The 23625-nt window shown below is 46.0% G+C and overlaps 3 protein-coding genes and 1 long non-coding RNA gene across 10 annotated transcripts in view; 2 read left to right on the plus strand and 2 right to left on the minus strand.

The window, feature by feature from the left end:
* The window catches only part of LOC144485002 (uncharacterized), a 397873-nt gene that overhangs the window by 41263 nt on the left and 332985 nt on the right, over positions 1-23625 (minus strand). The window lies entirely within an intron of this gene.
* The window catches only part of LOC144484975 (uncharacterized), a 37657-nt gene that overhangs the window by 4954 nt on the left and 9078 nt on the right, over positions 1-23625 (minus strand). Inside the window, exons 3-4 of the mRNA XM_078203300.1 lie at positions 13481-13578; positions 11113-12063 (exon numbers count right to left, since the gene is read on the minus strand). Coding sequence (XP_078059426.1) covers positions 11113-12063; positions 13481-13578 — 1049 coding nt within the window. The remainder of the gene's footprint in view (positions 1-11112; positions 12064-13480; positions 13579-23625) is intronic.
* Positions 735-8664, plus strand: LOC144484993 (uncharacterized). Its single transcript, XM_078203316.1, has 3 exons — positions 735-820; positions 4384-6420; positions 8607-8664. Exons 1-2 carry the CDS (start codon positions 742-744, stop codon positions 5331-5333), a joined length of 1029 nt encoding a protein of 342 aa, XP_078059442.1. The 5' UTR covers positions 735-741; the 3' UTR covers positions 5334-6420; positions 8607-8664.
* On the plus strand, positions 13503-19554 carry LOC144485009 (uncharacterized). 6 transcript variants are annotated; one of them, XR_013496132.1, is made up of 3 exons: positions 13505-13764; positions 16017-16134; positions 16913-19538. It is a non-coding gene; the product is annotated as an uncharacterized LOC144485009 (long non-coding RNA). The 6 variants fall into 6 exon arrangements; XR_013496131.1 differs by having other exon boundaries at positions 13505-13744; XR_013496134.1 differs by having other exon boundaries at positions 13522-13629.

The raw sequence follows: 23625 nt of genomic DNA on the forward strand, positions 1-23625 counted from the left end.
TGACTGCAATAACAGTCCAAAAAGCCCGATGAGTGATTGAAGTCTTGTCGACACACAGAACATGCGTACAGTGTCTCTCAACTGTGAACAGTGCAATTTTCTTCCATGTTCAAAATACTATGACATTCAGGTTCTGATAAATTGGTGCCAGCTCCATCAGATTCTGATGTGATATTCGGTTTCAGTTTCCCAGCTGCAAATCCTCTTCTGAAAACCTGTGAACTTGATTTAAAACAGGAAAAAGGGAATGAGAGAGAACCCACAAAAAAACAAATCCATCAGTGTGAGTGCAGGATAGAAATCCCCCCCATTCTCTCCTCCTGCTCCAGGGTCAGTAAAGTGAGTTAAAGATGATTCTCATTAACAAACCCATTGCTGCATTTCCTTCCTGAAGCCACATTTGTCCACTAGGGCCTGGCCCCGGGAGAAAGCGCTGCAGCTGCCGTTGTGTTGGGTGTTGAGGCGGTGCCGCTAGTTCCTTATTGGGGGTGTTGAAGCCTCCACTGGGTGTGTGGAGCCTCCCCTCCCACCCACTGCCCCTAACGCTGCCTCCGCTTATCCGCCTCCTCCCCGCCTGAAGATCAGACAAACAAGCGCCTGTCCCTGGACATGAGCCGCATTGCGCATGCTCAACGTCACAATGCCCGGGGACTGATTGACGGCAGCTCTGGGCCAATAGACAAAGGGGGCGGGCCTGGAGGACCGAGCAGGAGCGAATGGTCCTCCAACCAATCGGAGTGAATGAGGGGCGGGATCTTAAGCACGCGCAGTAGCGCAGTAATGGCGACAGACAGACGGTTTTTATTCGAATCCACAAACGGTACAAGGAAAATTGCGGAACGCGGGGACGGTGGATCTGGCGGGTGGGTGAAGAGTGTTTGTAAACATGTTGTTCAGGTCCAACTTCCAAAAAAGGACTTTCTGTTTCGCGCCGAGCGGGGCCGCAAAGTCCAATGTTCGGCTCGGGTTAACGGCCACCATCTTTATTGGGGGCAATGCAGTGCTCATGCGTTCCGCCATTTTTGTAAGGGGCAAAGGTGTCAATGAGTGGGAGGAGCTTGTTCCCCATTGTTCAGAATGGAGACAACTTGTCCATCAACCCTCTGACCCGGGTTTACACAGAGCCAGATGTTTAACTGATCAGGCAAAGTGGCAACATAACATGGAAAGGAAGCAAATTCTGCTCTCCGGATCCCACTAACTATTTTAAATTTTAATGCTTATCCATTAGTCACAAGCAAGACTTATATTAACACTGCAATGAAGGTACTGTGAAATTCCCCTTGTCGCCACACTCTGACACCTGTTCAGGTTAATGCACCCTAACCAGCACGTCTTTCAGAATGTGGGAGGAAACTGGAGCACCTAGGGGAAACCCACGGAGATGCGGGGAGAACGTGCAATCTCCACACAGACATTGACCCAAGCTGGGAATTGAACCCGGGTCCCTGGCGCTGTAAAGCAGCAGTGCTAACCACTGTGCTACTGTGCTATACGTTTAAAACTTATCTAGACAGCTATATGAACGGAGTGGGAATGGAGGGATACAAAAGAGTGGTCTAGTTTGGACCATGGAGCGGCGCGGGCTAATTGTTCCTTGTTTCTCGTTTCAAGGCTTCATTCTATGATCATCTTGCTGGTGCCAGTACAGAGCGAGACTGCGGATAGTTGCGAACCTGTCTCGGGGGCAGGGAATTCATATGGTGTTCGTGGAAGTGGAAATGACGGGTTGGGAAGCATTTTCCGATCAGGGCCATTGTGATCTCCTGGACTCGTTTCGATCGCCTCAGGGGGTCGGAGAGGAATTTCCCAGATTTTTTTTTTTCCCCATATTGGCCCTGGGGTTTTTCACTCTGGGTTTTCGCCTCTCCCTGGAGATCACATGGTCTGGAATGGGGGGGTGGGGGTAAGTTAATAGGTTGTAATGAACAAAGCATCGTAGCTGTGAGGGACAGCTCGGTGGATAGGATATTGGTATGTAGATAGGCTGGAAAATTGGGCGGGGATCCTGGATTCAGGATTCAATCCTGGACCGGGGAGCGGCGCGGGCTTGGCGGGCTTGGAGGGCCGAAGGGCCTGTTCCTGTGCTGTATTGTTCTTTGTTCTTTGTTCTATTCAGAGGTCCTGCCCCGTATGTCCAAAGATCTGCGGTTCATTTCAGTCTCATGAAGACCCGTGGCAGAAACTCTCAACGCTGAGTAGACATCATCCTCAAATCGAGGAACAGATTACAGCAACTGGCAATGCGCAACATGGCATGATTTTGATTTAATTGGATTTATTATTGTCACATGTACTGGGATACAGTGGAAACTATTTTTTCTTGTGCTATATGAGCAAAACATACCGTTCATAGAGTACATAGGGAGAAGGAAAGGAGAGGGTGCAGAACGTAGTGTTACAGTTGTCACAACAGTGTAGAGAAAGATCAACTTAATATCCCATTTAAAATCTGATGGCAGCAGGGAAAAAGCTGTTCTTGAGCCAGTTGGTACATGATCTGACTTTTTGTAACTTTTTCCTGACAGAAGAAGGTGGAAGAGAGTATGTCCAGGTATTTGGGGGCCTTGATTATGCTGGCTGCTTTTCTGAGGCAGTGGGAAATGTAGATGGAGTCAGTAGAACAAAATCTGCCAGTCACTGTATTCATCAAAACCTAAATGAACGTATGTCTGTGGAAAAGATTCAAATATGTGTGTGACTGGAAATTGGGAAAAGCAATGTCATGGAGGGATTTGAAAAGAAAGATGAGAATTTTTAACTGAGTTGCTGCTCAAACGGGAGCCTGTGTAAGTCAGTGAGTCATTGAGATTCAGTGCAGAGATTTGGATAAACTCTAGTTTATCACAGGTTGAATGGAGGGTGGTCAGGATGTGAAAAATTGTCAAGTCTAGAGGTTATAAATGAATGAACAAGAGTTTCAGGAACATGTATTTGGACCAAGTCGAGTGATGAGATATAGATTTAGGGCGGCACGGTGGCACAGTGGTGAGCGCCGTTGCCTCACAGCTCTAGGGACCTGGGTTCAGTTCCCAGCTTGGGTGACTGTCTGTGTGAAATTTGCACATTCTCCCTGTGTCTGCATGGGTTTCCTCCGGGTGCTCCGGTTTCCTCCCACAGTCCAGAGGTGTGGATTAGGTTGATTTTCCATGCTAAATTGCCCTTTAGCGTCCTGGGGTGCATAGGTTCGAGGGATTAGTGGGGTAAATATGTGGGGTTACGGGGATGGGGCCGAGGTGGGATTGGTGTCAGTGCAGACTTGATGGGCTGAATGGCCTCCTTCGGCACTGTAGGGTTTCTATGAGATAGAAACTCATTCTTGGAGGTGGCAGAGATAAATGGTCAGAAACTCAGCTGGCAGCTCTGAAGAAGAGTTATAGGGACTCAGAACATTAACTCTGTTTCTTTCTCCACAGATGCTGCCAGACCTGCTGAGTTTATGCAGCATCTTCTGTTTTTATTTCAGTTTTTGCTTTTATTTTAGTGAAATGATTTTCCATGGTTGCAAACAGTCTGGTTCAGCCTCAGACTGTTGTCAGGGAGAGGGATGGAGTCAGTGGGTATGGAGTAGAGTTTGTAGTCGGGTCTTCATCTTCTCACTATTTAAATAGAGGAAATTTTTGTTAATCCAGTGCTGGATGTCAGACAAGGGCGGCACGGTAGCACAGTGGTTAGCACTGCTGCTTCACAGCTCCAGGGACCTGGGTTCAATTCCCGGCTTGGGTCACTGTCTGTGTGGAGTTTGCACATTCTCCTTGTGTCTGTGTGGGTTTCCTCCGGGTGCTCCGGTTTCCTCCCACAGTCCAAAGATGTGTGGGTTAGGTTGATTGGCCATGCTAAAATTGCCCCTTAGTGTCCTGAGATGCATAGATTCGAGGGATTAGCAGGTAAATATGTAGGGATATGGGGGCAGGGCCTGGGTGGGATTGTGGTCGGTGCAGACTCGATGGGCCAAATGGCCTCTTTCTGCACTGTAGGGATTCTGTGATTTCTGTGAAGTCAGGATGGTGTGTGACCTGAATGGGAACTTGGAGTTGCTGCTGTTCACATACACTTGCTACCCTATCTCTTTGAGGTGCCAGAGGCTGAGATTGGGGAAATTCTCTCAAGGTTCTGGCAGAGTTTTAGACATATACAATCCATCACCTTCACTCATTCTGCTCCCAGTTCTCTGTCTCTCTTCTCTCGAGATCCAGACTATGTGAAAGGATATTAGTGAATCAGTTGGTTTTTTTATAACAATTTAGCAGCTTTCATGATCACATTTTCCTTGTGCCGGCCCCAAAAATGACCAGATTCATTCAACTCCATTTCACAACCTGCCTTTGTGTTTTTGTGGGTTCTCTCTCACTCCCTTTTTTCTGTTTTGAATCAATTTCACAGAGTATTGGAAAGGTTCGCAGGCAGGAAAGTCAAACCAATCACCACATCACAATCTGCCAGAGTCATTCGATTCATCAGGACTTGAATATCATCGGCCTTTGAAAATGGAAGCAAAAAGCACCGCTCACGCCAGGGAGAAACCATGGAAATGTGGGGAATGTAGGAGGGGATTCAGATCCCCGTCTGAGCTGGAAACTCATCGACGCAGACACACCGGGGAGAGACCATTCATCTGCTCCAATTGTGGGAAGCGATTCATTCAATTAATTTGCCTTCAGAGACACCAGCGACTTCACACCGGGGAGAGGCCGTTCACCTGTTGTGTGTGTGGGAAAGGATTCACTCTCTCATCCCACCTGCTGAAACACCGGCAGGTTCACGAAGACAAGAGAGAGTTTCAATGCTCCGACTGTGAGAAGAGCTTTAAAAACCCACACGCACTGAGGGAGCACCAGCGCATTCACACTGGGTACACACCGTTCAGCTGCTCACTGTGTGGGAAGAGGTTCAGGACATCTCCCCACCTTCAGACACACCAACGAGTTCACACTGACAAGAGACCTTTCAAATGTCCAGAGTGTGAGAAGTATTTCAAAGGTTCTGGGGATCTGCAGTACCATCAATGTGTTCACACTGAGGAGAGACCGTTCAAGTGCTCTCACTGCAGTACTGGGTTCAGGCGATCATCTCACCTCACTGTACACCAGCGCACTCACACTGGGGAGAAGCCGTTCATCTGCTCCAAGTGTGGGAAGGGATTCAGTCAGTCCTCCAACCTGCTGACGCATCAACAAATTCACACTGAGGTGAGGCCATTCACCTGTTCTAAGTGTGGAAAGGGATTCGCACGATCATCCCATCTGCTGACTCACCACGCATTCACACTGGGGAGAGGCCGTTCACCTGCTCCGAGTGCGGGAAGAGATTTACCGAATCATCTGCGCTGCTGACACACCAGCGAGTTCACACTGGGGAGAAACCCTTCACTTGCTCCATGTGTAGGAAGAGATTTAATCGATCATCCAACTTGGTGAAACACCAGAGAGTTCACTATTGACGGCTCTGCTCTGATTCTGCTGTTGTTAATCAGATTCAGGACTGAACCTTGTTCATCACGACACTGGGGAAGTGTTGATGATGTTGCTGCTAACTACAGTAACTGGGCTGGAGCTGATAGAACTTGCATTCATATAGCACCTTTCACAACCTCAGGACATCTCTGTGTACAGTCAGCCTCCACAAACAGCAATGTGGCAATGAGCAGTGATCTGTTTGCAGTGAGATTGGGAGAGGGGTAATACTGGTCTCACCAGGGTGAGCTCCCTGCCCTCCTTCCAAATAGAAGCCATGTGATCTTTCATCTCCGCCTGACAGAGCAGGTGGGGCCCTTGGTTTAACATCCTCATATTAGTGAAGTGAAGAGCCTTAATTCTGAGACAATTGAAGAATAAGCAATTAAACAATAGTTGTACTTGTCAGACTGGTAATATAACCTGTAACACAAAGGCTGTAATTGTTTATTATTATAAACAATATGATTTTAAGTACACTGGTCATAAATCATGAGAACTGTCAAATTATGTTTTCCAGTCAATCTAGAAAGATAAGGTAGAGCTCACAAAACATTTATGGCTTTGACAAGTTACGTTAAGTTGGGGAATGAATGGGACCTTACTCAAGTTGTCTAATTTATTGTACTCAGACATCAGGAGATGCCAGTAGGTGTCAGGGGCCAATCAGACAGTGAAGTTACTCAAATATAGTTCAACACTGAGGCTAATTTGAGCAAATGAGAGTTGAGGGGGTAAAAATAAAGGTTTTGAGTCGCCATTCTGTTAACATGTTATCCACCTTGTCTGATTATCATTTTACGTCTTTGGCTGATCAACCGAGGAAAGTTTTGAGAAGTCTGTTTCATTGTGAAGGATAAGCTTTCTCCTTTCTGCCAATTACTGTTCATTCGAACTTTGTTTTTTATCTTTCTAACTTTTTAACCTTTTAATGGTTAATAAATCTTCTGATTTTACCAATTAAAATGTTCATTCTGGCGAGATAGATAAATCTTAATTGAAAATTGGGGATTTATTGCAAACAACCTCTACCCGATAAATCAACTTCAAAGTGCAAATGCTCCCCTGGATTTGGTGTCTCGGTGGAAGTGGTCCCTGGATTTTGTGTTTCTGTGTAAATGGTCCTTGGACTTGGTGTCTCAGTACAAGTGGGCCCCGCACTGCTTTCAGTCCAACTGTCTATATTCCATCTTTCATTGATTCAATGTAATGGAAACTGGGAGTTGGAACCTGTCAGCATTTGAAAGATATTCACAAATAATTGGAGGATTTCTTACATTTTGGGATCTTTCTCTGTTCTGTCCTCTCGAGGTGTTAGATAACAGACTTCACCCTGTGAATATCCAGCTGGAGTATTGGGCCCAATGTGTTTCCTTGTTTATATTGTTGACTCTAAATATTGAATCTTGTGGTTTCAGACGTCAGATAATCAAACTCCCAACAACAGATTGTCTTTTACTGACTTTATTAACAGCACTGCAATAATAGACAGAATATAGTTACTTGTTCTGGAGAACAGAGATAATATCATAGATTCAGAGCTCTCTATCCTGAGCAAGCCATTCAGTTGTGACAAATTGCTACAGAAAAGTCAATGAAAAAACTACACAGATCAGCCCACATTGACCGAGGTTCCAGAAATGACAACAGCACACTGTTCCCAAGACAATCCTGCAAAGATTTCCTGGCTAACAGCTGGGGGCTTGTGCCAAATTTAGCAGAGATTTTCTGTAAGACCTGGATTCACCTCAACTTAAATATAAGACTTAACGTCAATTATAATTGTTGGACTCAGTTGGGAGATCTGATTTAAAAGGGACTTTCATTTTTAACTAGCTACAGGACCAAACTTAGTACAAATATTGTTCCAAGCTTTACAGAATTTACTAAGTTAATCACATAAGTACAAAATGCAAAACTTAATAAAGGCAGTGGAAGCAGTCAGTTCACTTTGTAACGCTGGCGCACAACTTCCAGCCGACTGCAGCACTGTCTCTTGTCCTGTTGATTGTTGTCTACCTTCTTCCTGCTCAGCTTCTCTGAGCTGTGAACTTGGCAGCTGAAAGCTGATGGTTATTAACCCTTTCTAGACACAGCCCCTGTGCACGATCAATGGTGTTCCTGAACTCTGGTTCACCATGATCAGTCCCTGATGGATGTCGGTGGTGTGTAATCAGTTTCTGATTGGTTTCTTCATGGTGATGGTCATCTACTGACCATTTCCTGCAATCTCCCGACTGGCCCTCTAATGTATCAGTTACTTTCGGAGTCTGCCCCACGTTATAACCTTTCCTGTCATTTCATTAAATTTTATGGCTTTGTACTGAGATAATGGGGGGCGTGAAGATATCTTCTTTGTCACTTATTTGAAATAAGTAAATTTATGGTGTCAAATCCCAATGGTTAACATTTGGACCAAAATGTCTAATTGATGTGTAGGAATCCTGTAGAGTTCTCATTGGGGCAGGTGACTCTCAGTATATTTTGGTTAAAGAAAGTGCTTGCTGGTTTTTGTAGTGGTTGCCAGAGCTTGGAACACAGTTAATTAAAAGGACACAAAGTGACACACAGCCTTAAACTAATACAGAAATTACAAAGTTACTTCAGATCTGAAATCCAAAGAATGTGGGCATCAAATCAGTGTGTAAAAGGTGAGATAGCAAGAAACACATAAATACAGCATGATACATTCAATTGATAAATGTTCAACACTAATGAGTCAGAATAACTACTGCGCTACGAAAATTAAACTGAAACCTTTAATTTTTCAAACCAATGATGGTTATATAGTGTGAAGGAAAGTGATTGCTTCTTTTAAGATATTACAAGTTAAAAGTTTAAACTAATTTACGACAGTGCTGAAGGTTTGAAACTTCACAGCTGGTTTCTTCACACAATATGGCCTCTAATTCAAGTATAACTGTTATTATCAATGGCTGAGGAGTTAACAGTTCCAGACCTTAGCTCATCCAGAGTTGATGGGATCCACAGGACTCTGTAATTAAAGTATAAAAGTGTAGCTTTACACCGGCCTCGGGTCATGTGATGTATTTCACTTGTCAAATAAGGATGCAGTTACAGACAAAGCCAGTTACATGATACGAATATATTATAATTAAGCAGAATATCGTATCAGGTTAATTGATTAATAAGCTTCAATTACTTGATCATTACACATAACTAAGCTACAAACTATTAAACATGACCGTTCCTACAGTCAAACAGTCCAGTCAAGCAACAGGCTGACACAGTCATACTTTGAATCATATCTTACTGCCAATGTCTCACAGGAACAAGGAGCAGGATTCGGCTATTTGGCCCCTTGAGTCTGCTCCACCATTTAATCAGATCAGGGCTGATCTGATAGTAACCTTAAATCTGCATCCTGCCGACCCCCAATAATCTATCACCCACTTGCTTGCCAAGAATCTATCTACATCTGCCTTAAAAATATTCAAAGATTTTGCTTCCACCGCCTTTTCAGAAGAGCGTTCCAGAGGTTCACGACCCTCTGAAAGAAAATATTTCACCTCATCTCCGTTTTAAATGTGCGAACCCTTATTTTTAAACAGGGACCCCTAGCTCTCGATTCTCACACAAGAGGAAACATCCTCTCCACATCAACCTGTCAAGACCCTTCAGGATCTTCTATGTTTCGATCAAATTTATCTTACTCTTCTAAACTCCAGCAGACACAAACCTAGCCTGTCCAAGCTTTACCCATAATCCACACATTTCTGGCATTAGTCTGGTCAATTGACTGCTTCCAATGTATTTACATCCTTGCTTAAACAGGATGACCAATACTGTACACCGTACTCCAGATGTGGTCTCACTGGTGCTCTGGATAACTGAAGCATAACCTCCATATTTGTGTAATCAATTCCCCTCACAAATGAGAGCTTTCCTAATTACTTGCTTTTCCTGCTTACGAGCTTTTTGTGATTCATGCAAAGAACAGGAACAGGCCCTTCGGCCAACGCTGATCACATTGTCCTATCGAGACCAACCACTTATATCCCTCTATTCCCCGTCTGTTCATGTGTCTATCAAGATAAATCTTAAATGTCACTAACGTATCTGCCTCAACCACCTCACTTGGCAGCGCATTCCAGGCCCCCACCACCCTCTGTGTAAAAACCTTCCCCGCACATCTCCACTGAACCTTTCCCCCTTATCTTGAACTTGTGCCGCCTTGTAATTGTCATTTCTGCCCTGGGAAAAAGCTCCCAAGTGTTCACCCTATCCATGCCCCTCATAATTTTATAAACGTCTATCAGGTCGCACCTCAGCCTCCATCTTTCCAGGGAGAACAATCCCAGTTTAATCAATCTCTAGAACACCCAGATCCCTCTGCATCTCAGAGCTCTACAATCTCTCACCATTTAGATAATCTGCTTCCCTTTTATTCTTCCTGCCAAAATGTACTGTCCTACCAGCAGTTCAGACCTGAGTAGGGGGAGCAGCACAGAGGTGTACAGTGCAAGTGAGTCATCCTGGGAGTCCTCAACTTGAAATTCTTTTTTATTCATTCGTGGGAAATGGGTATTGCTGGATGGCCAGCATTTATGGCCCAGTCCTTGTTGCCCTTGAACTGAGTGACTTGCGAGGTCATTTCAGAGGGAGTCACATGTAGGCCAGACCGGGTAAGGATAGCAGATTTCCTTCACTAAAGGGCATTAGTGAACCTGATGGGTTTTTTACGATAATCAACAATGGTTTTATGGTCATCAATAAATTCTTAATTCCAGATTTGTTTTATTGAATTCAAATTCCACCAACTGATGTGGCAGGATTCGAAGCCCGGTCCCCAAATCATTAGCTGAGTTTCTGGATTAATAGTTCAGCAATAATACCACCAGTCATCACCTTCCCTAGTTCAAGATGGAGTGTAGGAGAACAAGTCAGGAGCAGCACTGGGCACCCTAAAACTGAGATTCCAACCTGGTGACTCTGTAACATGGGACTATAAGCATGCTAAACAGCAGAAGCAGCATGTTCCAGGCAGGGCCAAGCGATCCCACAAACAACGGATCAGATCAAAGCTGCAGTCCCCCCACATCCAGTCGTGAATGGTGGTGGACAAGAGAAAGCTCCACAAACATCACCGTCCTCAATGACTGGGGAAAGAAGTGGATCAGTGCAAACAACTGTGATTTGTGTTTGGTGATCGCGGATGTGTTACTGATGCCTTCCATGGATTCCAAGGCCAGGAAAAGCACTCTGGAAGGTGTGGGGAGCTGGGACTTGTCCAGGAGAGTAACAAGGTATGAAAACTGAAATAATCCAGAGTTAGAAAGGAGAAAAGGCCACAAAAATGCAGCAATTAGTAACAAGACATTGATTAATCTTTTCTTGTCCTGGAGAAATGAAGGTCCCAGCTTTGTGTCTTAAACAATATTAGTTAATTTGACATTTATCCGGAGTAATAAACTCCAGCCCAGTTATAGCAATCACAAACATCAGCGAAAACACACCCCAACTGTCAGAATGAACATTGTTCAATCCTGGATGTGATTAACAGCAGCAATAACAGCAGAATCCAATTCCTCCAGACACTTGTCAATTTGCTGGTGTGTTAGAAGGTGGGTTGACTGAGTGAATCCCATCTCACACTCAGAGAAGGTGAACGGTCTCTCTTCATTGTGAGTGTGTTGATGTCTCAGCAGGTGGGATGAGTGAGAAAATCCCATTCTGCACTCAGAGCAAGTGAACGGTTTCTCCCCGGTGTGAATGTGCTGGTGTGTTCGCATGTTGGATGAGCAAGTGAATCCCTCTCCACAGTCAGAGCAGGTGAACGGTCTCTCCCCAGTGTGAACTTGCTGGTGTTTCAGCAGAATACTTGAGGTCTTAAAGCTCTTCTCACATTCAGAACATCTGAAAGGTTTCTTATCCGAGTGAACAAGTTGGTGTGATCTGAGGCTGGTTAAATAAATGAATCCTTTTCCACACAAGGAGCAGGTGAATGACCTCTTCCCAGTGTGAACTCGCTGGTGTTTCTGGAGGCTGGATAACAGAGTGAATCCCTTCCCACACACTGTACATCTGAATGGCCTCTCCTCATTGTGAACTCGCTGGTGTATCAGCAGATCACTTGTGGTTTTATAACTCTTCTCACATTCAGTACATTTGAAAGGTCTGTTATCAGTGTGAACCAGTCGGTGTGTAGCGAGGTGGGATGATCGTGTGAATCCCTTCCCACACACACAGCAGATGAATGGCCTCTCCCCAGTGTGAGTGCGTTCGTGTTCAATGAGGTTCTGTGATCGTTTAAACAGCTTCCCACAATGAGAGCAACTGAACTGTCTCGCAATGTGAACAATCTGGTGCTTGACCAGGTCCTCAGAGCTTTTAGAGTTGTTATCACTGTCAGAGTGGCTAAAAAGCCTCTCTTCAATGTGAACTTGCTGGTGGGTCAGCAGGTGGGATGACTGAATGAATCCCTTCCCGCATACGGAGCAGGTGAATGGTCTCTCCCCAGTGTGACTGCGGCGATGTATTTCCAGCAGCGATGGGTAACTGAATCCCTTCCCACAGTCCCCACATTTCCATGGTTTCTCCATAGTGTAGGTGTCCTTGTGTCTCTCTAGGTTAAACAATCTGTTCAAGCCTTGTCCACACAAAGAACTTGTGTATTATTTCTCAGTAAGGGAATCAAGGGTCATGGGGATAAGGCTGGAAAGTGGAGTTCAGGATTATATCAGATCAGTGAATAGTGGAGCAGACTCAATGGGCCCAATGGCCTAATTCTGCTCCAAGATCTTCTCATCCTTTGGCTCTCTGCTGTGAATAATGACACTTTTTTAAAATCAGGCTGTGTAACCGGTTAAAGCTCTTTCCACAGTCAGTTCACTGGAACACTCTCACTCGGGTGTGTGTGTGTCTCGGTGCTTTTCCAGTCACACTGATGTTTGAAATCTTTCCTCACCGCCAAAACAGAGAAACATTTCTCCTTCCACATTTAAAGGTCAATGATATTCAGGTTCTGATGAATTGAGTGACTCTATCAGATCTTGATGTGATGTTTGGTTTCAGTTTCCAATCTGTAATTCATCGCCCTCGTGGACCTTGTAAAAGACATTGGCAGAGTCAGTATCATTGTCAGCACAGGATAAAAAGTCATAACAGACAATTCTCATTTCCATGGAATATTCTTTTCTCTCTTGTTTCCGCAATCTTGTGGTCCAATCAAACTTCCATCTCAACTAAACCAGAACTTTGTTTCCAGTGTCTATGAGACACTCTGTACCCTGAGTTGTGGAAGATATCGAGTGTTGCAGTCGACACTGCACGCTTCTTCTCCAGGACCACACGAGCATGGACAAGACCGTGGGAGAGAGGCCAACAACCTAGTTACCCCATGCTGATCTACAAATCACTGTTTTAACCAGCCCCAAGAGAGCAGGTCCAGGAAAAGGTCCTCTGACCTCCCAAGCCTCCTCCACATGGGAAGCCAATGATTAGGAGCATGGGGCAGAATAGAAGTGTAACTAAAAGTGGAGAAGCAGCTCCTTCAGGGACTGCAACCTCTCACACTGAATATGTACATGGTTCATGGACTCCTGCAAACATCAGCTGCAGGCTGGGAGCGGGTGAAACTGTTTAGACACCTGTTGCCCAGTTTGCTGGGAGGCACAGTGACACAGTGGTTAGACCTGGCTTCAGTTCCCGGATTGGGTCACTGTCTGTGTAGAGTTTGCAGATTATCCCTGTGTCTGTGTGGCTTTCCTTCAGGTGCTCAGGTTTCCTCCCACAGTCCGAAAGATGTGCTGGTTAGGTGCACTGGCCATGCTAAATTCTCTCTCAGTGGACCCGAACAGGCGCCGGAGTGTGGCGACGAGGGGATTTTCACAGTAACTTCATTGTCGTGTCAATATAAACCTACTTCTGACACGAATTGATCTTTCTCTACAGATTCATTATCCTGTCAATGTAAACCTACTTCTGACACGAAAGATCAATGTTAACTCTAATGTGCTGGAAACTAGGACCCGGTGGGAACTGTAAAATCTCAGCCCCGCCCTTACTATTGCGCAACGAAGACCCTGGCGCATGCGCCTCTCGCTGATCCAAGATGGCGGCCGTTAACCTGGACTTGGGCCTCCGGGCGGAAAAAGATCCGGAGCTGCAAACACGGAAGCACAGAGTCTCAATCGGGGTTTGAGGCGTCCACCAGGTGTTTAGAAACTCTCCCTATCCAGAGCCGGCTCCATCGCTCCCTCAGAGTTTCCGCTGCCTTCCCCGTGGCAAAGAGACAAAAAGAGAGACTCACCCCATCGCCATAACTGACGGTGCGCATGCGCCAGATCTGGTAATTCTGCGCCTGCGCGGTGCCTTCCTCAGGTGTAAATAGAAATCATAGAAACCCTACAGTGCAGAAGGAGGCCATTCGGCCCATCGAGTCTGCACCGACCACAATCCCACCCAGGCCCTATCCCCACATATTTACCCGCTAATCCCTCTAACCTACGCATCCCAGGACTCTAAGGGGCAATTTTTAACCTGGCCAATCAACCTAACCCGCACATCTTTGGACTGTGGGAGGAAACCGGAGCACCCGGAGGAAACCCACGCAGACACGAGGAGAATGTGCAAACTCCACACAGACAGTGACCCGAGCTGGGAATTGAACCCGGGACCCTGGAGCTGTGAAGCAGCAGTGCTAACCACTGTGCTACCGTGCCGCCCCATAGGGGACATTCACCACCGCGGCGAATGCTGGGTAAACCCTCCGTCATTGAAAGTCGTTATTGTTGACTGGTGATCTTTTTGCTGTGATGTGGAGATTGGGAGGAGGGTCGGAAAAGCTGTGCACAGATCCTTCATTCATCAGAAAGAACAGAAGTGGGAACTGGTGGATAATTTTGATTTATTGTCACATGTTATGGTTTACAGTGAAAATTATTATTTCTTGTGCACTGTACAGACAAAGCATTCCATTCATAGAGCAGATAGGAGAGAAGGAAAGAAAAGGGTGCAGAATGCAGTGTTACAGTCATATCTAGGGTGTAGCAAAAGATCAACTTAATATAAGGCAGCTCCATTCAAAATTCTGATGGCAGTAGGGAGTAAGCTGTTTTTGAGTCAGTTGGTACCTGATCTCAGACTTTTGTATCCTTTTTCCCAATGGAAGAAGGTGGAAGAGAGTATGTCTGGAAACATAGAAACCCTACAGTGCAGAAGGAGGCCATTCGGCCCATCGAGTCTGCACCGACCACAATCCCACCCAGGCCCTACCCCCACATATTTTACCCGCTAATCCCTCTAACCTACGCATCCCAGGACTCTAAGGGACAATTTTTAACCTGGCCAATCAACCTAACCCGCACATTTGGAGTGTGTGGGGTTCTTATTTGATTTGATTTATTATTGTCACATATATTAGTGCACAGTGAAAAACATTATTCCTTGTGCACTATACAGACAAAGCATACTGTACATAGGGAAGGAAAGGAGAGAGTGCAGAATGTAGTATTACAGTCACAGTTGGGCTGTAGAGGAAGATCAAATTAATAAGAAGTAGGTCTATTCAAAAGTCTGATGGCAGCAGGGAAGAAGGTGTTCTTGAATCGGTTGGTACATGATCTCAGACTTTTGTACCTTTTTCTTGGCAGAAGAAGGTTGAAGAGAGTATGTCCGGGGTGTGTGACATTCTCGATTATGTTGGCTGCTTTTCCGAGGCAGCGGGAAGTGTAGATGGAGACAATGGATGGGAGGCTAGTTTGTGTAATGGACTGGGCAAATTCCCCAAAGTTTTCCACAAACAACAACAAAATCCAACCACTTCAGTCAAATATAAACTCAGAAGCTGGTGTGACTGAGTGAAGTATTTATTTGAGTAACTGTCAGGATTGTTTTCTCATGGATATTCCAAGTCATTTTTAAAATTGTTCAATTGATTCTAGTCGTTGGCTAGACTAGCATTTATTGCCCATCCTTAATTGCCCTTGAAAAGGTGGTGGTGAGCTGCCTTCTTGAATCGCTGCAGTCTATGTGGCGTAGGTACATCCACAGTGTTATTAGGGAGGGAATTCCAGGATTTTGATCCAATGACAGTGAAGGAACAGTGACATATTTCCAAGTCAAGATGCTGAGTGGTTTGGAAGGGGACTTCCAGGTGATGGCTTTCCCATCTGTCCACTGTCCTTGTCCTCCTGGATTGCAGCGGTCATTGGTTTTGTTTCCTTGTTTTCCTTTCATCTGTGGAATTTGCTACCCCAAAGTGCGGTGGATGCTGGGCAATGAGTAATTTAAGGAGGAGTTGGACAGATTTTTAATTGGTTATGGGTTGAAAGGTTATGGGAGAAGGCAGGAAAATGGGGATGAGAAGCATATCAGCCATGATTGAATGGCGGAGCGGACTCAAGGGGCCGAATGGCCTAATTCTGCTCCTATATCTTGTGAACGTATGAACTTGCAGGTTTCATACAGATTTGCAAATAAACAAAAAATTCTTTGGAAGTGGACATTACTGACAAGACCCAGGTATCTGTAATGAATTACTATAATAACTGTAATGAATTTTATTACTATAAAATGTCACACTATTTGTAACTCCCACAGTTGCGTGGACCTGCAGAGTTTCACTGGCTGTCTTGTCTGGAGACAATACACATCTTTTTAGCCTGTCTTGATGCTCTCTCCACTCACATTGTTTCGTCTCTTAAAGACTTGATTAGTTGTAAGTATTTGCATTCCAACCATTATTCATGTAAATTGAGTCTGTGTCTTTATAAGCTCTGTTTGTGAACAGAATTCCCACTCACCTGAAGAAGGGGCTAAGAGCTCCGAAAGCTTGTGTGGCTTTTGCTACCAAATAAACCTGTTGGACTTTAACCTGGTGTTGTTAAACTTCTTACTGTGTTTACCCCAGTCCAACGCCGGCATCTCCACATCATGAATTACTATCACAGACTATTACTATCATATGTTACCAATCACCAATTGTCCTTTGTGATGGTGATAGTTGGCCTTCTTCTTGAACCTCTGCAGTCCGTAGGTGCTCCCACAATGCAAGAGTATTAGAATTTTAACCCAGTCACGTTGAAGGGACAGTGATATTTGTCCAAGTCAGGGAGTTGTGTGGTTTTCCCATGTCGCAGCTGCTCTGGTACTTCCAGGTGGGGAAGATTGTGGGTTTAGGAGATTCTGCCAAAATCCTGGTTGAGTTGCTGATGTATAAAGTCTCTCTCCGTCACCCTCCTCCCGACCTCTCCCTCTTCACGCATAAAGGCTGGATTCTTGTTGTTGGCTCTGAAGAGGTGGAGGGTTCCTTTCCCTCAGTGCACTGGTAAACAGTTTGAGGCTTTGTCACAATCCAGCAGCTTTCATATCCAGTATTTCCTAGTCCCAATCCCACAATTTACCAGATTAGTTCAACTCAATTTCACATTTTGTCTTTGTATATTTATGGCTTGTCTCTCATGTTTCCCTCTTTCTGTTTTCAATTCATTTTTCAGGGGATTAGAAGGTGAGGAATTACAGAAAACTGTAAATCAAGGATCACATCAAGATCAGACAGAGCTTTGATTCATCAGGATCTAAACATCATCGGCCTTTGAACATGGAAGGAAAAAGCACCGTTCACAGAGAGGAGAAACCGTACACGTGTTCTGTGTGTGGACAAGGCTTCAATCGATCATCTGGCCTGTAGAGTCACAAGCGCAGTCACACCAGGGAGAGACCGTATAAATGTGGAGACTGTGGGAAAGGATTCAATTATCCAGTTGACCTGAAAAATCACCAACGCACTCACACTGGAGAGAGACCTTTTAGCTGCCCTGTGTGTGGGAAGGGATTCACTCAGACAGCTGGCCTGTTGATTCACCAGCGCATTCACAGCAGGGAGAGGCAGTTCACCTGCTCTGAATGTGGAAAAGGATTTACTCAGTCATCGGCCCTGCTGATACAGCGACACATTCACACAGGGGAGAGGCCATTCACCTGCTCCGTGTGTGGGAAGGGATTCACAGATTTCTCTGCCCTGCAGAGACACCAGCAAGTTCACACCGACAGGAGAGAGTTTAAATGCACTGAGTGTGGAAAGAGTTTTAAAACTCCACGCACACTGCGGGAGCACCAGTACATTCACACCGGTTCCACACCGTTCAGCTGCTCCCACTGCCAGAAGGGGTTCAGGACATCATTCCACCTTGTGGCACATGAGCGCGTTCACACTGGAGAGAGGCCATTCACCTGCTCTGACTGTGGGAAGGGGTTTAACCGATCATCCAACCTGCAGAAACACCAACGAGTTCACAGTGAAGAGAGACCGTTTAAATGTCCAGACTGCGGGAAGGGCTATAAAAGTTCTGAGGAACTGCGTCACCATCAACGTGTTCACTCTGACGAGAGACCATTCATGTGTTCTCACTGCGGGACTGGCTTCAGGCGATCAGGCGACCTCACTGTACACCAGCGAATTCACACTGGGGAGAGGCCGTTCACCTGCCCTGTGTGTGGGAAGAGATTCACTTGTTTATCCTCTCTCACTTCACACCAACTTGTTCACACAAATGAGAGACCGTTCAGATGTTCTGACTGTGAGAAGAGCTTTAAAAGCAGAAAACTTCTGCTCGCACACCAGCGAAATCACTCTGAGGACAAACCGTTCACCTGCACTGAGTGTGGGAAAGATTCACCCGGTCATCCATTCTGCTGAGAAACCAACAAGTTCACAGTGAGGAGAAGCCGTTCACTTGTTCAAAGTGTGGAAAGAGATTCATCCAGTCATACAACCTGGTGAGACACCAGCGAGTTCACCAGTGATCACAGGGGTGTGATTCTGCTGTTATTGCTGCTGTTAATTACATCCCAACTAAATTATGTTTATACTGATAGTTGGAGTTTTTCTGATGTAAATCAACCCTGTTGGACTTGTAGAATGCCCCACAGCATCTCTCATTCATGTGTCAATAAATCTTCACGCATGCAGACCTTGTTTTAAATTTAAATCACTCAGAAACTGTTTTGAACAAAGATGAATAATAAACAGGTCACAGTCCAATCCACCCCTGTGTGAATGTGCCGATGTATCAGCAGGCCGATGACTAAAGTCTGTTTTGTAACTTCAGGATAAGGATTTGAAAGCTCTGAATGTTGGTCCTCTCATATGTAGGCTGGAGCTATTTGATAGGCAGGATGTTAATCGCTGTAAACTTGTCAGATGTCGAAAGAATTACTATTGGAGTAAACTCACCCATTGATAACCTCAGACTCTGGTCCCTATTGTAATGAACAAGTAACACAGTGGAATAGCGGGATAAATATGTGGGGCTACGGGGATAGGGCCTAGGTAAGATGCTCTGTTGGAGAGTCAGTGCAGACTCGATGGGCCCTGTACCCTTGTGCATTTACCCTGCTAACCCCCCCTAACCTACACATCTTTGGACGCTAACGGATAATTTGACATGGCCAATCCACCGAACCTGCACATCTTTGGAATGTAGGAGGAAACGGAAGCACCCAGAGGAAACTCAGACACAGGGAGAACGTACACAGAAACCCACTGCTGTCAGGCAGCAGTGACAACCACTGTTCCACCGTGCAGCCCTTCATCTGCTGCTGAATCCCACATCCACACATTACTGCCAGACTTGACAATTTCAACACATTCCTGACTGGTCTCCCACATTCTGTAATTTTGAGATAATCCAAAATGTCCCCATGTCTTGCAGACGCTTCCTCCATCTCCACAACCCCCTCTTCTAATTCTGGACCTCTGTGCAGCCCCTTTGCAATTCCTGCAGCATTGCTGGAATGCGGACTAATGTATGGTTCAATTCCCATTCCAGCTGAGGTCGGTGTCGGAGCTGTCTCCTCACCCTGCCCAAGAGTGGATGGTAACAGCAGCCTGCTACTGACACAAACTGCCAGGAAAACAGCTCTGGATGACACATCAGCAGACATTTGGGGTTCCAAATGCTTGAAAAATGTTAACCTGTGTGAAATTGAGGTGTATTCCAGACTAATTTAAATATAGGATGAGTGTCATTGCTTATTTAGTCACTGCTATAAACAGCGGAATTCTCACTTTGTAAACCTCAGCTTGAAGGAATAAAGTGAATAAATTGGGATATTAACTTTTACCATTATCCATCTGAAGCCAATGGTCTCCTTTTCCCCGTCCTGATGTGACACTGGATCTTCTTAGGTTTGAAGAAGAAACTTAACCTTAGAGCACTGGGTGGTACAGTGACCCAGTGGTTCGCACTGCTGCCTCACAGCGCCAGGGATTTGGATTTGATTCCCAGCTTGGGTCACTGTGTGGAGTTTACACATTTTCCCCGTGTCTGCGTGGGTCTCCTCCGGGTGCTCCGGTTTCCCCCCACAGTCCAAAAGATGTGCTGGTTAGGGTGCATTGGCCATGCTGAATTCTCCCTCAATGTACCCGAACAGGTGCCGGAGTGTGGCGACTCGGGGATTTTCACAGAAACTTCATTACAGTGTGAATGTAAACCTTCTTGTGACACATAAATAAACTTTACTATTGGCCTCAGTACCCGAGACCTGGCAGGATGGCAAGAATGGCCTGGGGCTCCAGTGAGGTGTACTGGAGGGGCCGGAGTGGGCAAGAGGTGACACTGGGAGGAGCAGCAGCTGGGAGGCCTACAGCGACCCCTGGTGGACAGGAGGGGAAACAGCAGCAGTGCAGTCTGCGCAAAAGCTTCCCCAGTTCAGCTGATCAGAGTGACTGGGAACCTCTTCAAATGTAAACTTCAGCTTCTCACATTCACCCCCATTCATCCCTCTCTCCCCCCATCCACCTCACTCTCCCTCCCTTCTCCATCCCTCCCTCTCACCATCCATCCCTTTCTCCCTCCTCCCATCCCTGTAAGTTTCAGGGCAATCCTCCATATTTTAAAAGGACTCAGGAGAAACCTGACAGTTTAAAAGTGATGTGGAGATGCCGGCGTTGGACTGGGGTGAACACAGTAAGAAGTCTCACAACACCAGGTTCAAGTCCAACAGGTTTATTTGGTAGCAAATACCATAAGCTTTCGGAGCGCTGCTCCTTCATCAGATGGAGTGGAAATGTGCTCTCAAACAGTGCACAGAGACACAGAATCAAGTTACAGAATACTGATTAGAATGCGAATCCCTACAACCAGCCAGGTCTTACAGGTACAGACAATGTGGGTGGAGGGAGCATTAAACACAGGTTAAAGAGATGTGTATTGTCTCCAGACAGAACAGCTAGTGAGATTCTGCAAGTCGAGGGGGCAAGCTGTGGGGGTTACTGATAATGTGACATAAATCCAACATCCCGGTTTAGGCCGTCCTCATGTGTGCGGAACTTGGCTATCAGTTTCTGCTCAGCGACTCTGCGCTGTCGTGTGTCGTGAAGGCTGAGAACGCTTACCTGAAGATCCAAGACTGAATGCCCGTGACGGCTGAAGTGCTCCCCAACAGGAAGAGAACAGTCTTGCCTGGTGATTGTCGAGCGGTGTTCATTCATCCGTTGTCGTAGCAGTTTAAAAGTGGCCAACTCTGGCTGTTGGCTGATAAAAACCTCCCAGAAGGTTCGGCAGGACAAACATAACCTGTCGGTGGACTGTGCTAAGAGAAAAAAAGGTGTGAGCCCCCTGAATATGCAAGTGGCCAAAAAGGCAGACACACCAGTGATCGAATCATCAGAAGGACAAAGGACAGTAAACAGACCAGCAGGGAGTCCATGGCCACAGAAATCGGCCCATCCACAGAAGACATTGAAATAACGACCCACGGGGGGTCAAGGCAGTTCCAGCCTTTTGTGTGTGGACTTGACTAAATTAAACTGAAGCTGCCGGTGATTGAAAGCCCCATTGTCCTTGAAAATCACCTATTGGGACAGGGAAGGTGTTTTTGTTAAATTGAGCTCAGAGTCAAACAAGCAGAACCGAGCTCTCTTCCAGAATCACAAGCAGGGACACAGACAAGCAGGACCAAGCTCTCTTCCAGAATCACAAGCAGGGACACAGACAAGCAGGACCAAGCTCTCTTCCAGAATCACAAGCAGGGACACAGACAAGCAGGACCAAGCTCTCTTCCAGAATCACAAGCAGGGACACAGACAAGCAGGACCAAGCTCTCTTCCAGAATCGCAAGCAGGGACACAGACAAGCAGAACCAAGCTCTCTTCCAGAATCGCAAGCAGGGACACAGACAAGCAGGACCAAGCTCTCTTCCAGAATCGCAAGCAGGGACACAGACAAGCAGAACCAAGCTCTCTTCCAGAATCGCAAGCAGTGACACAGACAAGCAGGACCAAGCTCTCTTCCAGAATCGCAAGCAGGGACACAGACAAGCAGGACCAAGCTCTCTTCCAGAATCGCAAGCAGGGACACAGACAAGCAGGACCAAGCTCTCTTCCAGAATCGCAAGCTGAGAAGCAGACCAGCAGGACCAAGCTCTCTTCAGTTTCGACCCTGCACTAAGACATTTGAGCCGACCACAAAGGAACCCCTTTTAGAATTGTGAGTATCCCAGCCAAACTTGCGAAGCTCCCGAGGATAGGATAGAGGTTGAGGCAAGGGGAGGGGTGGTGTATTGTAATTTTAAAGTTCAGTAATACGTTGTACCCATTAGCATTTCTCCCATAGTGTAGTATAAAGTATAAGTTTTATTCCTGTGTGGTGGGGTATTGAAGAGGTTGATTTTATTATTAAATAAATCACTGTAAATTTTGAAACTCATTTGGAGTCCGTCTTGCCTCTTGTTCTCTCATCAGTGCACTCTGACGAGGTCACAGCTTCAATATCCCTTACCATAAATCCGGAGTCTGGAACCGAGGGTGATCTGAGCGATTCGAACCCACTCACTCAAGGGAGACTGCTGGTCAGGAGATAAAGAACAGAGTCTCTCTGTTCTCTCTCTTGGAGACCTACACGAGTGGAGTGGGTGCAGGGTGGCCGTTGTCCCACTGACAATGGAGAGAATCACTCAGGCCTTGGTGGTGGTTTTGGGATGACTGTGTGATATAAGTATCAGGTTACCGGTCAGGTATAAACAGTGAGCCTGGTTCAGCGCTCTCTCCTGTGGAGTTGCCCCAGTGCAGCATTCCCCAGCCTTTGAAATTTCAAGGCCTGTAAGAGAGAGACACTCACAGCTATCGGCAGACCCTCAAACATCGGCCTGTAAGTGGAGTAACAAGGAAGATCCCGCTACATCCCTCCCTCCAATAAGAACCACTCACTGAGCACAGCAGTTTCAGCCTCATTCCCACAGTCTGTATTCCAGCCTTTATCACATCCACTCTGCTCCCAGATACTTTACACCATTAGATATTACAATTCAAACTTTATAATCTCTACAATTTACTATTTGTTCAAGGAGATGAGGGCGGCATGGTGGCACAGCGGTTAGCACTACTGTCTCACAGCACCAGGGACCTGAGTTCATTTCCTGGCTTAGGTCACTGTCTGTGCGGAGTCTGCACATTCTCCCTGTGTCTGCGTGGGTTTCCTCCGGGTGCTCCGGTTTCCTCCCACAGTCCAAAGATGTGCTGCTTAGGTTGACTGGCCATGCAAAATTGACCCCAGTGTTAGGAGGATTAGCAGGTTAAATATGTGGTGTTCCGGGTTAGGGCCTGGGTGGGATTGTGGTTGGTGCAGATTCGATGGGCTGAATAGCCTTCTTCTGCACTGTAAGATTCTACGATTCTATGAGTTCACAAAATTAAAGTTAAAAGTTAAATTTATTTATTAGTCACAAGTAAGGCTTACATTAACACTGCAATGAAGTTACTGTGAAATTCCCCTCGTCGCCACACTCCAGCACCTGTTTGGGTCAATGCACCTAAATAGCGCATCTTTCAGACGGTGGGAGGAAACTGGAGCACCCGGAGGGAACCCACACAGACACGGGGAGAACGTGCAGACTCCATACAGACAGTGACCCAAGCTGGGAATTGAACCCGGGTCCCTGGCACTGTGAGGCAGCAGTGCAGACAGACAGTCAAGAAATCATCAATTCCACTCCCACCCGGAGCTATGGGGATATACTTAGAGTAACAGTTTTAACAACACCAGGTTAAAGTCCAACAGGTTTATTTGGTAGCAAATACCATTAGCTTTTGGAGCGCTGCTCCTTCGTCAGATGGAGTGGAAATCTGCTCTCAAACAGGGCACAGAGACACAAAATCAAGTTACAGAATACTGATTAGAATGCAAATCTCAACAGCCAACCAGTTCTT

Source organism: Mustelus asterias, unplaced genomic scaffold (assembly GCF_964213995.1).
Source record: "Mustelus asterias unplaced genomic scaffold, sMusAst1.hap1.1 HAP1_SCAFFOLD_150, whole genome shotgun sequence".
NCBI classification, from domain to species: domain Eukaryota; kingdom Metazoa; phylum Chordata; class Chondrichthyes; order Carcharhiniformes; family Triakidae; genus Mustelus; species Mustelus asterias.